The sequence below is a fragment of the Chanodichthys erythropterus genome, chromosome 5 (assembly GCF_024489055.1).
Source record: "Chanodichthys erythropterus isolate Z2021 chromosome 5, ASM2448905v1, whole genome shotgun sequence".
In the NCBI taxonomy this organism is placed as follows: domain Eukaryota; kingdom Metazoa; phylum Chordata; class Actinopteri; order Cypriniformes; family Xenocyprididae; genus Chanodichthys; species Chanodichthys erythropterus.
This window is the reverse complement of record NC_090225.1, coordinates 33,411,795-33,428,953: the sequence shown is the minus strand read 5'-3', so window position 1 is coordinate 33,428,953 and position 17,159 is coordinate 33,411,795. Positions and strand designations below refer to the sequence as shown.

The following is a 17,159-nucleotide window of genomic DNA, read 5'->3' as shown; positions in this document are numbered from 1 at the left end:
TTATGACCTTCTGCGTAAGGGGTTGCTAAATAGTGCTGCTTTGGAATACATCAAAGCCAAAGTCTGGATGAAAGTATTTATACAATTCAAGTATAGGAATAGTTTTGGGAATAAAACATGGTGTTACGCATTGTTCTTAAGTCACTGCTGTGTAGTGTACTTGGGGTGTGTACACCCACATGTGCTAGATGCCTTACTGCCCTTTTCCACTCCTATAGGAATATACTGAAGCACATAAGCTTTGCTGAAACAGAGTCTCTCTAAAATTTTATTTCTGCTGTGCTTTATTTCTGAATAGTGTATACTTCATCGCAGGCAAAATGGGCTTTCAATATAACTTAGCTGCGTAGAAAGGCGAAAAAATTGAAATCAGTGCTACATAACTAGAGAAAAAATCTGTTGTCATCCTTTTTGCCAAATAGGTAGGAACACTTCAACACCCATAAAGCACAGGGTATGTTGCCATTAAGGCAGGGGCGGATCTAGAAAATTATTTATAGGGTGGCAAAGGGGTGGCATGAGGTCTATGAGGGGTGGCAACACCAAAGCAAGTGCCCATGCATAGTTTTTGGAGATTTATGGCCTGACCTACACAATTGTGTTCACAAACATTGCATTACCAAAATAAATAACAAGATTTTAATATCCATCATGGCACCAAGTAAAGGCACTATATGAAAAACATCAACAGATTTAAAATGAGTCTGACCTTGTATCACTAAAGGAGATGAGCAGTTTTATTAATATTACACAGGTTACTTCGATGGCATAAATCACATGTTTTAGTACAAGTTAAAGAACAACAAAAACTTGTTTTTTGCAAACAATTTTTGAGTTTCTGTTGTTACCAGAAGTGGGAATGTCTGTGTGTGTTCACCCAGAACAGCCTATCAATTACATACTCTAGCAACACCCCAGCAATTGCAGCAAGAGCCAAGCAACCACCTAGCAACACTTTAGCAATCACCCAGAGCATCTATATTCTGGCCTAACTGACCAAACTATTTATGTTTTTTAAACAAGACTTTAAGTTGGCTTTGTGACAAGCCAGCATAAATTTGTCTTTCAAACTTTTTAATCTAGTTGAAATTAAACAATTCAACATTTTCTCACAACTATAAACACAATCTCAAAACTATGCACCAACTTGTACAAACCTCAAACTTCCAGGTCAAAATAAAATGTTTTAGTCAAAAACTTATTCTCGTCTGACAAAATCAAACGCCAAACTCAGATGACACACAAAACTTAAATGCACAGACTACTGAACTGCCCAGTGAACACTAGAGAGATCAATTCATGTAACACTGTAACAAAAATACAGCTTACTGGGATACAGGAATTATTTTGCAGCTCAACTGCAAGTCTACTACTACACTAATACACAAATTTACAGATACAGTAAAATACAGCAAATTTTCTTCTTTCTTTTTTTCATTTTACTATATTGTAAATTGATCTGGCAGTAGATATGTTGAACTTGGTATGCACCACAATATAGTATACTGTCAATTACAGTAAAACTAAATTCAGCATCCTCTGCACATTTGGCCAAATTTTATTACAGTATATAAGGTACTATAGCAGTGTATTGGTCTTCTGACACAAGACAGTCATTTCTCAGTTCTGCAAAATACAGTATAACAAATGGCTACAGAGAAAGTTGACAATCACAAGTGTTCATAGTGAAATTTCCCTCATTTAAAGTGCTGGTACTGTGTAAGTTTAAAACCCCTGTAAATTATTCATTCAGCTCTCTCTCAGATTTTGACTGGTGTGTGTCATCAATTGTGCTACCTAATGTAGTCATTGTTAAACTTTTTGAGAAACGTGTCTTTGTTTTGAGAACTGAACGAATGGTTTGGGAAACTGGGCCAACTGAATCACTTATAATGTGTTAGCGATCGAGAAAAGCTAAAATACATTTAGATTCTTACCTAACTCGTTTCTGTGATCGGGATCTTCTTATTGATTTCATGTTACCGTTTCGTCGGATGACAAAAAGATCTTTATCCATGATGAAAGTGGAGCGGGCGGTCGGTGAATCAACAAAAATTCGAGGACTTCTGAGTTAGCCGAGAAGCAGTAATTTTCCGATTCACGAACAAATGGAAAACAATTCGTAAGTGAACTTGGCTGCGCTAGGTTTTTGACTCCCAAAGAACCGGTTTATAAGAGTCATTTGTTAATGAAGCGGACTACATTGGGCGCGCTGCGTGCGCGTGCAACTTATTGAAAGACGTGTTTTCTTGCCATTATTTTGCAATACGCTGTCTTTTTTATGTCATCACACTGAAGCGCCGCTGCTGAAAAGCAGTAGTACTTGAAACACTGCTAACATTTATATTTTATTCTCTGATAATTTTGGGGTGGCAGATGGGGTGGCAAAGCTTTTTCTTAGGGTGGCAGTTGCCACCCCGTGCCACCCCGGTAGATCCGCCCCTGCATTAACACTAGAAGTCCCAGAGATTTGTAACCCTCCTTTAGCCAAGTGGATGCTAACTGGCTAGTCTTTTGGCTATCATTAGCATCAATTCATGTGTAAATATGGTCATTACCTGAGCAATCTGCAGGGGGGTTGGGGGTGTGTGTGTGAATGGTTGCTGGTGGCTTGTTTGTATGTGTGGGGGAGGGAGGGCTGCTAAAAGCGGAGAACTTGATTGACTATGGGCCGGTTTCAGAAAGGAGGTTAAGTGAAAACTCTGAGTATGTTAACCCTGAAATGAGGGAGTGCAAGTGATGTTTAAAAAGTTAACTCACTCATTCACACTGCAAAAATGCTTTTCATACTAAGTATTTTTTTATCCTATTTCAAGTAAATTAAAAAAAAAAAAATCTTAAATCAAGATGGATTTTCTATATGAGAAAATTATATATGATATTTAGTCTTGTCTCCTGGGGGGATCTAAATTAAGTACATTTTACTTAAGTAAAATGATCAATATCTGCCAGCGTGGTAATAGAAATAATCTTAATGCAAACGGAAAGTGTTGGAGTGTCTACCCAGGTGAAAAAAAGTGCAGTAAAATACACTTTATTTTAGTACACTTTTACACTAATGTACAGTGCTCTATTTCCATGCACTTATTTTGTACTTAACATACTAAAAGCTCTTCTTTAGTACTTCTTAAGATAATCTTAAGAACATCTAAGTGTACTCAACTGTGCTATTTTGAGACACCATGAATTTGAACTAAAATGTGCTTTTAACATACTATCTCTGTATAGAAAAATGTATTTAGTTACCACTTGTAGTACACTTGAACCCATCTTTCAAACACTTTTAAAAATGGACTTATGATGTATTTCAAATATAAGATTAATATATAATGAATATATACAAAATGTATTTATAATATATTGCCAGGCAGTGCCAGGATTGTGAGTGATTGCTGGAATGTACTCACTCACTTTTTAATATTATTTGTAAATATGTGTATAAATGGTTGGTTTCTTTATTTTATTTTGTACTATTTTTATCAATAGATCTCAGCAACAAAGGAAAACATGTGTGTTGATTTCTCCCTAAGATGGCAAAGTGAAACACAAGTTTCCTTGAAGTGGCTCAGCATGGCCCCACATTGTTTACATAACAAAAGCAACTGTTCACAGCTGATTAAGGATATTAGCCTAAAGCCTTCCAGCCCATCAGCTGTCCTGCGGGTTTTATAGGTAGAAAAGCCAAATGGCTGCTCTCTGGGACTTCTAGTGTTAAGGGCCACTTCAAGCAGTCTGCTATGGATACGCTTACTAGAGTGAAATACCGCCTTTCTTTAGTAGGAAATACTTCTTAGCAAACTTTGTTGTTCCCGGGTGCCCGGTTGAGGAAGTTATTTTCTGTTTCCAGAGAAGGATCCAGCGCATTTGTAGGCAGTGGCTAAAGAACATATCAATAATTTTCACAAAAGCCCATTGAGCTGTCAAAAGTTCCCCGGATGATGCATTTTGCAGACTTTTTCTGACAAATACACATTAATTTCTTGGTCCAGGTTACATGGAAAATGGGTAAATATTATTCATTTAGCCTACATACTGACATTGTAAAAATACAAAGCGGGTTGAAAATTGGTGAAGTCACACTTTAAATGATGAACAAATAGTAATAGTCTACAGTCAACCAGCCAATATTGCAAAATAAACCCTGACAGGGTTATCAGGAACCCTACACAGAGTCCATTACAATATACAAAACAAGACAAACTTTACATGAACAACATTGCAGTAGCCTAATATTAAATTTATCTGAAGCCATTTTCACTAATCGAAAGCTTATACCAAGCATTAGTTCATAATGACTCATGACCATTCAGTTTTTGGGGGGGATTTTATAAATGTTAAATATATGATGTCACTGAGAATTAAAAAATTACCATATTCCAATAATGCATTTTGAAATAATCTGAAAATGACTAAATAAAAGTAAAATAACTAAATATAGATGTAACTTAACATAATCTCTTTCAAAATCTAGCACATTTGTTATAAGATGTAAATTATGTGCCTGCAATGAGTAGTTGATGAGATGCTATTTAAACGTTACATAAACATTGACCATTTCAAAGATTTAAGGCTTTCTCCTTTCAAGTAGATTGGAGAAGTAGAATGAGCTTTATTTGCAAGATGGCCACAGAGTGAACTGATAGGGGCATAATTCATAATTACTATTTTAGCTTTAGTGTGAAAGACTGGCTTACCACTTCACCTGTTCTCAAATAAAATAAAAAAAGTTAATTAATATAGTCAACTCTTTTCAAAATACTGTTTTATTCATCATAATGTTTAATTTGTAATGCAAACATTAATGCTACAAAGAAAAAACAGGAGGGATGTTTTGGGTTGCATTCAAAGGTGACTTGTTAGGTTGGATATCTGCCAGCAGCTGCATGCTCACTGAAATATTCAGGTCTCCCTAGTCTTTTTAAAGTTTTTAGTTACATTTTCCATTAAAGTCATGCATGGGCCTGCAAGTCACTGATAAGAGACCACCTGACATGATACATATCTGAGGAGCATTTCAGGTGTGGGGATCAATAAGCTCTGATGCTGGGCCCACACAGAACCATCATACCCACCCACGTCATTACTGAGGGATTTTACAATGAGCCCATCGACAAATTAGGTCTGCGTGACTCAGAGTGACAGGGCAGGTTAAAGGAACAGACGAGTGCTAATCTAAAATCAAAATGTTGACATTCCTCCCTGAGACAATCTACTACATACCTACTAAAATCAATACTATAGTGCTTGATACACTCACTATAGAGCAAAACCACAATTTGAGATGTGATTTAACGTGCAAACGAGGCTCATTGAAAAAAAACATACACGTGGCAACATTTCCACAATCCATTTCCACATCCACAACATGATATTACGTTGCTTCTTTAATGTCTCGCGGCACTTTCGAAGTGAAATATCCAGTGAGTGTTGCTAAAAGCGTGTTCAGTTTTATCCAAGTCAGATGAACCCATCTGAAATCTCATCCTTACCTACATATAGTAGGCAAAAAACAGTATATGACAAAAGAAGTATGTACATAGTACATCCAGATTGCATTCACACACTCATTGTCTGTTTTCAGTTTGTTTTTTTTATCTGTTTCCCTGTTCTGTTCATGTCTGAGTTTCTGTTATCTTCCAATCTAATAATTCAGTTCAGTTCTCCTCCGTTCTCTCCCTGTTTGTCTCCATAGTTACTAATTTAGATTCTTTGTTTCAGGTGCATTGTATTAATTATCTAGTTAGTTTCCCCCTCTGTTTACTCTATTTAAGCCCTCTGTTTCAGTTAGTCCCTTGTCTTGCATTGTTGCATGTTTATGGTGATTTGGTTGAGTTATTATCCTAGTTATTCTCCTGTTTGTATGGATTATTATATTAAAAGACTTTTCTAGCAGTCATGAAGTAATTACTATTGAAAATAAATACATACATGCTTTTTGGACACAGCCCACTTGTTGGTATCTCCAGGGCGTGACTAATTATTATGCCGGGAACACATCGCATGATTTTAGAGAGGATTTTTACTCACAGACAAGGTAACTCGAAGGTAACTCTGTGCTCATTCATGTGAGTGCCAATCACATAGTGTGTATTATCAAAGATCTGAGAGAAGCACCGATGCTGCTGTCCTTCTCACACTGCAAGACTCAAATCACAGTGCACAGACAAACTCATATCACAAGCTTCCTATAGGCTACCATTTTTAAGAAATCCAGTCTTGCGTGGAAACTTCTGTCTCACGTGTGATCTTACGTTATTTCTGGTATCACTTCTCATATATATGTGTTTGGTTGTGAAAGGTAGTTTGTAGACCAAACAGAGTTTTTGGGAGATTCTTGAAATGTTGTGTAATTTGTGACCCCCTGTCAGTGATCCGCTGCGTAAAGGCTGGCCCGCACTAAAAGATTTTTTAAATCTTATCAGATTTTCAAAACGTGACAGACCACAAATGTGACTATAAATTAAATAGATTATATAGATTAAATCACTCTTAACACACCTCACACCACAGGAACATCTGATAAAATAATCTGTAGAATCAAGATATCAGGACTTTACCTAGGATTGTTGAAAGCGGAGAATTGGGCCCAAAATCGGCCTGATTATCTTGGTGGTGGTGTGTGGGTGCCTTAATGTGCACACAACAGCAATATGGTACCCAGGCAGTTTTGCAGTGCAAGAACAGTGGCACGATGACTTTGAAAATCGTGTATATGTTTCCAACATGCTGGTTGTTGTATCGGCACTAAAAGCTGTGATCATTTTTGGGTTAGTTCACCCAAAAATGATTGTCATTAATTACTCACCCTCATTTCATTCCAAACCCACAGGACCTTCGTTCATTTTCGGAACACATATTTTTGATGAAGGTTTTTTATCACCCACAGAAAGTAATGAAATTACCACATTCAAGGTCCAGAGAAGTAGTAAAGGCATTGTTAAAATAGTCAACATGACTACAGTGGTTCAACCTTATCCCTTTGAGCGGTACGGTCCCACACGGGATTTCGATTGTTCAGCGACGTCACATAACTGCCAGATTCAAACTGAGCTTTCGCGCTTTGGCTGTGAAACGGACGTGCGCAGCTCTTGTCATATATTATATCACAGCTATGCAGTGTTTTCAGCTGCATAATTTTTCTTTTAAGGTTTCATACATTTAAATATGCATAAACACCAGTAAAACAATACATTTATAGTTTATAAAATACACACTGATGTCAGACATCAGTGGAAGCAGCAATAAAAGTGAATTCAAATATAATTTGCCGACATTTATTCATATCAGACACACATAATGGGCCTAAGTAACTCTAAAGTTTACTCTATTATTCTTCCAGTTTACCAGCCACTTACTTGCATATATTTTGGGAGAAACTGATGAATTCTCCTGCTGTAAATCCGACTGACAGGACTCTGCGGCGCAAACTAAGATGGCGGCGCTCATTTCGCATTATAGATCAAGATAAAGATAATTTCTAAAGGTTTTAAAACGACAAAACACACTCATTTACACATATTTGAGAATCGGAATATCAGATAGTTTATGACATGGCAAGCAAGTTTGTGAATATTTTAAATAAAAAAGGAAAAACAAAATAATAGCGATCTCTGTCATACAGTGTTATTGTGGCTGCGTTCAGCACTCGTGACACCCAAGATGTGTCGAAATGGAAACATTAAAGGCAAACGTTCTAAAATAACGGTCGCCTTAAAAAAAACTTACTCTGGGTGGACAGTTAGAATGTTTTAAACTCACGCTCGAAAGGGTTAATGTTATGAAGCGATGAGAATACTTTTTGTGCAGGAGCCGTTATTGGCGTTCTGATGTAGAACACAGAAGCTCTGCAATGTATCTTCAACATAAACTGCATAGGAGACTTACAGGGTAGAGAGGAAATTGTTGAATAAAGTTATTTTTGTTTTGTTTTTGCGCACAAAAAGTATTCTCGTCACTTCATAACATTAAGGTTGAACCACTGTAGCCACTTTCACTATTTTAACAATGTTTTTACAACTTTTCTGGACCTAGAATGTGGAAATTACATTGCTTTCTATGTGAGATAAAAAAAAAAAAAACTCTAGGATTTCATCAAAAATATCTTAATTTGTGTTCTGAAGATGAACAAGGGTCTTACGGGTGTGGAAGGACATGAGGGTGAGTAATTAATGACAGAATTTTCATTTTTGGGTGAACTAACCCTTTAATGCTTTAGTGTTTGAAAATGAAATGCACTACACTAAACCCTACCCTAAACCTAGCATTGTAAGGAATCACATGAACATAAAACTTTATTCATTGATAATCTGTCCCTGTAATCATAATTATTATGAAAAGTAATAAATGTTGTTGCTGCCACTATTGTTCATTTCAGCTAGAAATTGCGGTGAACTGTATAGTATGTATAGGTACGCTTTTAGAGTTTTGCCAAAAAGTAAAGGCACATTTTTCCAGTTGTTAATGTGTGTGGCAAATGTTTGTGAGAAAAACATAAACCTTTGCAGATTCTTTTCATTTTCACATTTATAAAGTGGTGTTTGGCTATGTCACTGAGTGCAAAATAGTGCAGTACCATCGCTATACATACAGATAGCAAAGCTATTCTTTTTGTTCTTTCTCAATGTCTTAGCATTTTTGTAAATGTAGCTTTTCAGAAGCTGTTTTATTGATTTATTGGGGTAGCAAAGTAGCACTGACAAAAGCTGCTATGTTGCAATATTTTAGCAAAGTGGTGAATCCCATATTTTCTGTTGGGATGATATCAATATTTTTTGAATGTTCTGATATTTGGAGAAGAAGTCTGAAGGTCCAATACTGGGACAGCAGCATTAATATTCTTTTATTATGACACAAATGATCACAATCTTGCTCAAAGAATACTAATCTTCATACTTTTAGCCTAAAAAAAAACTGTGTTTATTTATATGTGATGCAGTGAGATCCAGTCAGACAAAGGAATGAGGATAAAAGAGAACTTTATTTCTTAATATAGCAGATAGTCAAACAAGAATTGAGTAAAAAATTGCAACAATTAAAATTCAAATTTTAATAATAAACAAACATAACAGTTAAAAATCATGTCTGAGTAAAATATTCTTGACTAAGAAGAATAAAGCGAACAAAGGGCAGTGAGAGAGAGTGCGAGAGAGAGAGAGAGAGAGAGAGAGAGAGAGAGAGAGAGAGAGAGTCTTCTTCTTTCCTGTCTTGATCAGATAAGCAAGGGCAAATTCCTACTAAGTGTAAATAAGGTCCATGTGACTTCTTGGTACCAGATCTGCAAAATTAGATAACTGTGGTGGTTTTGGCACATTAAGAGCAAAAAAAAAAAAAAAAAAAACAAAAAAAAGCATATTTTATCATATCACTAGTTTTGACAGAACATTTGGTACTTTGATTCAAAGAAACAATGTAACTCATGCAAATAATAGCGGAAGTGAGATATTTTAAACACTGTAGATGTGGCACTCAAATATATCATGTCAAAAGCATGTGATTAACACCAGCAGGAAAACAAATTCTTCCAGCAGTTATTGGAAAAAAATGTCTTCAGAACAAAGGTCAACTAAGATATAGATGTTATAGATATAGATTTGGAAAAACAAAAATAATTAAAAGAAACATTAATTAATAAACACAAGAAAATATATTTGATTATATGATTAACCATAAACAGGAAGATTTTTTTTCTTTCACAATTTATTTCTTCTACAGTGTACCACGGTGAACTACAAAAGTAAGTATAAAGAGTCAGTAAGATGTATAAATGTATGGTAAAACTCAGACATATGATCAAATAATACATTAATGCATTTATTCAATTTATTCTTTTAATTCTCTGATCATATAAAACACAAAGAAAGCTACAAGATTTGATCTGTGAAATACTGCTACAGATACATTGTTTTTTTCCTTTCCCGGAGAGAATAGCATGTGGGTAGTCATATGTTATAGTTGGTCGGCCTACACTCTTCCATAAAATATGATCAAATACAGACTTCTGTCACATCTTTGACAACTTTTGAAGATGTAGTCAAAAGAAGCAGCACATTAACAACACTGCTGGCATGAATGCATATTGTTGCTTTGAAATGCAATGCTTTTTCAAAGTTGTTCAGATTTTTGAGGAGACTGTGAGGGTATTAACCAATGATATAACACAGTATGTCTGTGAAAAGTTCCTGTGTTGCTGAGTAACTTGGATAAAAAGCATTCATGGCAGGAATAAAAATGAAATGAACCATATGGTCATAATGTTTCTGTAAAGCTAAGTGTGGTTCTTGTTGAAAGTGCAAAAATATTATCTGGAAGCATTCACACTAAATATATCACATACAGTATGGGTAATGCAAAATAATATATATATATATATATATATATATATATATATATATATATATATATATATATATATATATATATATATATATATATATATATATATATATATATCCACTATACAAACTGTGTCTGCTGCTAAAACCTTGATAAAACAGAACAGTGCAAACATGGGAATGATTAGACAGATTCTAAAATATAAAACAGACATATAAAATAAACTTTGCAACTCAGACACAGTAAAGACACAAAACAATATCACAAATACAGCAAAGTTTCTAAAGTTCACACAGGAAAGTGCTTAACTGTGACATTTCTAAGTGTGGTTGATGGCTTCCTCTAGAGCTATTGCATTTGTGAGAATTTGTGACCAAAAACAGTCCTTCATAGTGGGCTTTAACCTCAGGTACAGTTCTTTGCACTTAAAGAAAAGAAAGATTTTCTTTTCTAATGGTCTCAAAGCAAGCTGTGACCCTTGGCAAGTCACGTCTCTCTTGCTTTTGCAGTTGATGGCAGTGGGTGTAATAATTAATTCTGGCACAAAAATCTCCCAGTGAGACATACTGCACGTGGAGATCTAAATTCTGCCAACTTGATTTTTTCCAAAAAGACATTGCTTGAAATTGACATATTGGCATTGCAACATGGAAATAGCTTTCGGATACTGATCATGAAATCATGTGGGGACTTTTTCCTCAGCTTCCTGTGAATGACTCACTTGCTTATGTGGGTATGCTGATGATGCAACTTTTTTTTTTTTTTTTTTTGTCATAATATACAGCAAGTGGTCTTTAATACTTGGAGAAAACTATCCATTAGCATTTCCATCTATCTCATTGGCGTTGTTCAGAAGTTGACCAGATTTTTTGATCCAATCATGTGAGCTGTAAATGATAAAAATTGGGTGGTCTAAAAATTGACCACTGTAGCTGCATTTAAACTGCAAGTCTTAAAGGTGCTCTAAGTGATGTCACGCGTTTTTAGGCCAAAACATTTTTTGTCACATACAGCAAACATCTCCTAACTATCCGCTAGCTGCCTGTCCTCTGAACACACTGTAAAAAAATGCGGCCTCTGTAGTCGCCACAAGCTCTGAAAACGGCAATAAAAACAAACTGGTGCAGCCTGGACCACGAATCATAATAATCATGCTCCAGCCAATAACCGACAAGAATGATTTTAAATGCGCGTTCATGACTGTTTCAGGAAGCACAGAGGGGAGGGGGAGGAGGAGGAGGGAGGGTCTAGCTAGCCTCTGTTTTGTTTGACAACACTTCGAACGTCAACAGGAAGTTACTCCACCCAGGATCACTTAGAGCACCTTTAATGCACCGATATTAGGGCTGGGACAATACATCGATTTTCGATTCGCAATACAATGAATCTGCATCGATCCTGATATTTTCTCTCTCTAATTGATTCTGAGCTTAGTTTTAACAGCAGATGGTGCTCTAAGCTAGTTTTTAACCCCCACACTCAAATGCTCATGAAGAAGCGTGCTGGACAGTGATCGTGAGTTCGGCTGAGTCATGTAAGTGGTTAAATATACTTTTTGGTTTCATGATTATTTGCCAGCATGGATAAGTTAAAAGCTGTCATTGATGTTTACAGATCAAAATCTCACTGAATATATAGACCAGAAAATAACAGTAATGTTCGTAATGTTATTTTAGTAGCATGGAAAGATTTTATTTATCTGAATGAATTCAAAGGAATTATCGAGAGAGATAGTGAGTGTGAATTACTTTAAATTTAGTTTATTTACAAAAACAACGAAGTTATCACCTCATTGCTGAGAAATAGCCTATAATGAAGCTTTCAGTAGCAAAGCTGTTTTATTTTTTAAAAATCCAGAGGTTGAAAACCAGTCTTGCTCCTGAATGTTTCTATGTGTGCAAGTGCTTAACTATAACATTTCCACTTCAGTAAAAAATTTAAAAAAAGCTACGGACACTTTCAAGGTCCAAGAAAGGTATTAAAGACATCATTAAAACAGTCGAAGTGACTGGAGTGGTTCAAACTTAATTTTGTGTGCAAAAGCAAAACAAAAATAACTACTTTTTGCAACAATCTACTTTTCTTCTCTGTCATTATCCTTATGCAGGTGACGCAGTACACATCGTGAAGACTTTTGTGTTTACGTCCAAATGCCGGCTCAGTATTGGCCAAATTTGCACACATGAGCAGCACAATGCATGCGTGTGGTGCTGACGTAGGAGGTGGCCAATAAAGAGTCAGCGTTCTGATGTAGAACCTGGAAGCGCTGGACGTAAACAACATATGAGAATGACACAGAAGATATGAGGGTGAGTAATTAATGACAGAATGTTCATTTTTGGGTGAACTAATATATGTTTAGACGTAGATCAGATGTCCAGATATTGGATATATATATATATATATATATCTGATTTAAAACCACATTTGGAAGTGGCTCAGAACGGATGTGAAAAAGTCGGATCTCGTTTGGATTTTTGTGTGTATATATTTACAACAAATTCTGTGTCAGATGTGAGAAAAAAAATCAGATTTTTGTGCCAGTGTAAACACAGCCAATGATTACATCTATACGAAACATCTTAAATGATGGTGCTACCATAGATCTAATTATATGGCCTTATGAGTTTGGCATAGTTTCATAGTTCTTTGTCCAAATTGTGTTTCAAATACATAACCGGGGGAAATCTTTAATCACAGCCTTGACTGGAGATTGTCGTTTTCTCTGTCCGATATGATCTGGTCCTCATTTTCTTCAGGCAGGGCAAGTAGTTCCCAGCGACGTCACGGAAGTCTCTGCGGAGAAAGATGTAAAACACAGGATCCAGCAAGCTGTTAAGGCTCAGAAAGCCTCGTGCTAACTGATAGGGCACAAACACAGCCTTCTCCCAAATGCACGCACTGCTGTGTATCAGCAGTCCGACGTACTTCACACAGCCGATGAAATGATAGGGCCCCAGCACCGTGACAAATACGGCCACCAGAAGGGTGAGCAGACCCCTGATGCTTCTCTTCTCCTCGGATGAAAGCGAGTTGATTGCCATCAGTGAGCGAACGGTCTCTCTGTGGAGACCAACAATGAAGCTCAGGGGTATGATGAAGGACACAAGCAGAGTAATCAGCCTGTAGGTGATAAAACTGCCCTCTGAGGGATATTTCTCAATACAAAGAGTGTAATTTTCCTGCTTGGGAAAGAGCTTGTCAAACGCGATGGCAGGTGGCACCGCAATTAGTATCCAAATGCCGAGAGCTATCCATCGAGCAAACCTCAAGTTACGCAGATGCTTGAAGCTGAGAGGTCTGGCGATGGCCAGGTGACGCTCTAGAGCGATGATACACATGAAGAAGATGCCCGCGTAAATGCTAATGTAAAAAAACATACCCATAAACTGACAGCTCCGGGGTCCGAAGCGCCAGTAGTGTCCGTTGGCATAGTAATCTATCCATAAAGGTAAAGTCAGGAGTTGAATTAGATCTGCGATCAGCAGGTTAATGACGTACACAGGTAGAACGTTCTCTGATTGGATTAGTTTGTAGAGCCCAAAGAGCGCCAACAGGTTCAAAGGGGTGCCAATGATGAAGAAGATTCCATACAAGACGGGAAGGAAGATGCCATCTTGACTGAAGTCGATTCCGCAAGCATTTCCCACAGTTGATGGGATGTTCAGGGTGGTGAAGGCACTAACATTGAAGTGGCTCTCCATCTTTTACCTATGACAGAGTGCTATTCTGTTATTTACATGGTTTTTAAGCATATTCACAAAACAAACGAGAAAAAACTGACAAGCATTTATGTTACAGTTTCATCTGTGGTATAAACTAAATTTATGCAGCATTATACATGGAAAATAAACATTTGCACAACAAGTAATTCAAACCACTGAAGGGGGAATTCACTAAGAATGAATTGCAGAGTTTAATTCCCAGTTCACATGAGTAATTATACAAATCAGGTAATGGCACAAATATGCCCACAAACTCTGAATGCATGACACAACTTACATGTATGCACTTTATAGATGCTTTTATCCAAAGTGACTACCAAGTCATCCAATCAATACTTTTTTACAGCAGCATATTTGTTTACTTAATTCGAACCCATTACTTTGGCGTAGCGAGCGCCATGTTCAGTGTGTTAAGGAACTGGACTGGAAATATATAGCATCACTCTACCAATATAAAGAGCACAATTTATATTGAAAGAAGGAAGGTTTTCCCAAAAAAAGATTAATCAGTGATTCACTTTAATGTGCTGTAGCACTATTTCAGCACATTTAGTGCCTTGTTAAACTGCATTGTGGGTGGTTTGTGAAAAAAAAAAAAAAAATAGATTTACACAAGTGGCAAAACTGTTTAGTGAATGTGCTATTGTAAATTATAAGACTGATATCTTAAATCCAAATAATAAATATGAATAAATCAAAAATGCACTTACCTCAAAAGTTCTGATATAAAACTAAATACTGCTGACCTCAGAGAAAAATCCCGTCACCGCATTTGCTACAGAAAAATGATATAATAGAAAAAAATGACAAGAATCATATTCCAGTGTGAATGAGCTCAGTCACAGATGCAAATTAGCAGATAACTGACTTCATCTCACATGCATAAGGAAATGTGTCAAGAGGATGTGCTGTTACTTGTTTCAAAGGCTTTACCCAATATTTAACCAACTCCCAAACTACAGTAAAAAGTACCAGCACACAAAACAAACATTTCGAAACAAACTAATAAATAAATAAATAACAAAACCAAATATGAGCCATAAGTACATGTGAAACATATATTCATTAATTAATTAAAAATCATTCAAGAAAATGCTAATTTTCTGACACCTAACATCTAGAAAATGATTTCTAGGGTGGCATAAGGGTTGGCATGAGGTCTATGAGGGGTGGCAAGACCAAAGCAAGCACCAATGCATAGTTTTTGGAGATTTATGGCCTGGCTTACACAATTGTGTTCACAAATATTGCATTACCACAAAGTAATCATCTATACTGTTTAAAATTAAAAATAAATAAAAAAGATTTCAATATTCATCATGGCACCAGGTAAAGACACTATATGAAAAACAACAGATTCTAAATGAGTCTGAGTTTGTATCACTAAAGGAGATGAGCAGTTTTATTAATATAACATAGGCTACTTCGATGGTATAAATCATGTTTTAGTGCAAGTTAAAGAACAAAAACTTTTGAATTTCCACAGTTTTGCAAAACAATTTCTGAGTTTCTGTTATTAACAGAGGTGGGAATGTCTCTCTGTGTTTACCCAGAACACCCTATCAACCACATACTCACAAACACACACACATAGGGTAACCACATACTGTACTTTAGCAAAATCCCAGCTACTGCATAGCAAGAGCCTAGCAACCACCTAGCAACACTTTAGCAAACCCCCAGAACATCTATCTATTCTGGCCTAACTGACCAAACTATTTCCTTTTTTAAAACAAGACTTTAAGTTGGCTTTATGAAAAGTCAGCATAAAGTTGTCTTTTAGACTTTTCAATCTAGTTAGGCTATTGTTTTTTCTTGATTGCTAACGCACAACATTTTCTCACATCTATAAACACAATGTCAAAACTAGATCTTGCAGTAGATGAAAAGCATGAGAAATGTATATGTATATGAACTTGGTTTGCACCACAATACAGTATGCTGTCAATTACAAATGCTTTATGTCAGCCACAATTAAATGTATTATTATTATCATCAAAATAATTTGTGCTTTATTTAAATTATTGATGTAAAATTAATAATTATAATTATTTCATTAATTTTATTTATTTATATTCTAGACATGTTCTATGTAAAATAAAACAGAGCAATGTTTAATGGCAAAACTGGTTTAATTTTTAATTTTTCTTTAATTCATCCATCAAATCCCCATAAAGGTAGTGACATTTTGAAGCACTAACAAGATCTAAACATGACAATAATTATTAGTGTGCACTGGCATTTGAAAAAGCTGAAAGGGGAATTTAAAGATGTGTTACACATGGGGAAGAAGACTGTCTGTTCATGTGTCAAAGAACTGGTTTAAGTGTCAAAGACATGGACAATGCTGGTGTCAGACACTGAATTGCATCATCTTCATAGGAAGCAGCTTGGCATGAATGTGGAGAGTGAAGGGTAGATTAAAGCTTGGACGATGTAAAACCACTTTTTTCTTTTCTTTTTTTTTTAAAGAAAGCTGGCTCTACTTTAGATGTTTTTTTCTTACTGTCCATTACTGGTCATACTTGAGAGGAGAGAGGAATAGAAAAACTAGGCATCAGACATTGATGGTAACCTACTTACAGTACCTCTGGAAACTGCATACATATTTCATACTCGCAGACCAGGAAGTATAAAACTGCACAGCTTCTATCTGCTTTTGAAGGTTTTATCAGTCCCTGGTTGATCCTGGACTCTAGGTAACACTTTTCAAGCAGTCTGAAGTGGCATTTCTTCGGGTTGTTGGCGAGTCAAGCCTGAGGGAGCTCCTCCAGCAGCCTCGAGAGTTGAAGCAGATGTTTGACTCATCCTTTGGAGAGGATGAATACATTGTACAGTTATAGTACATTTCATATGGTGATTTCTTGTAGAGGTCCTAGAAGAAAGTCCACATGACCAAGTCATGTGTTCAAACTCTATGGAACACACCAACGGATTAAAAATGTAAATGTACTATAATAGTGGTTTTCAAACTTTTTTTATCCCAGTGACCTTCTTTCAAAAATCTAAAGGCAACTATACATTTCCATGCATAAAGACCCATGTGTAAAAAAAAAAAAAAAAAAAAAGTGCAAACATGTTGTTTGCAATATTAAATAATTG

The 17,159-nt window shown here is 36.1% G+C and overlaps 1 protein-coding gene across 1 annotated transcript; it reads right to left on the bottom strand.

Moving 5' to 3' along the window:
- Positions 1–8,964: 8,964 nt before the first annotated feature.
- Positions 8,965–14,953, bottom strand: zgc:171579 (uncharacterized protein LOC557116 homolog). Its single transcript, XM_067386963.1, has 2 exons — positions 14,768–14,953; positions 8,965–14,043 (listed from the first exon to the last, which is right to left on the bottom strand). The coding sequence occupies exon 2, from the start codon at positions 14,034–14,036 to the stop codon at positions 13,023–13,025; it is 1,014 nt and encodes a 337-aa protein (XP_067243064.1). The 5' UTR covers positions 14,037–14,043; positions 14,768–14,953; the 3' UTR covers positions 8,965–13,022.
- Positions 14,954–17,159: the final 2,206 nt, after the last annotated feature.

Excerpts from the sequence above, each read along its gene's own strand:
- zgc:171579 (XM_067386963.1), bottom strand. The coding sequence starts at position 14,036 with ATGGAGAGCCACTTCAATGTTAGTGCCTTCACCACCCTGAACATCCCA.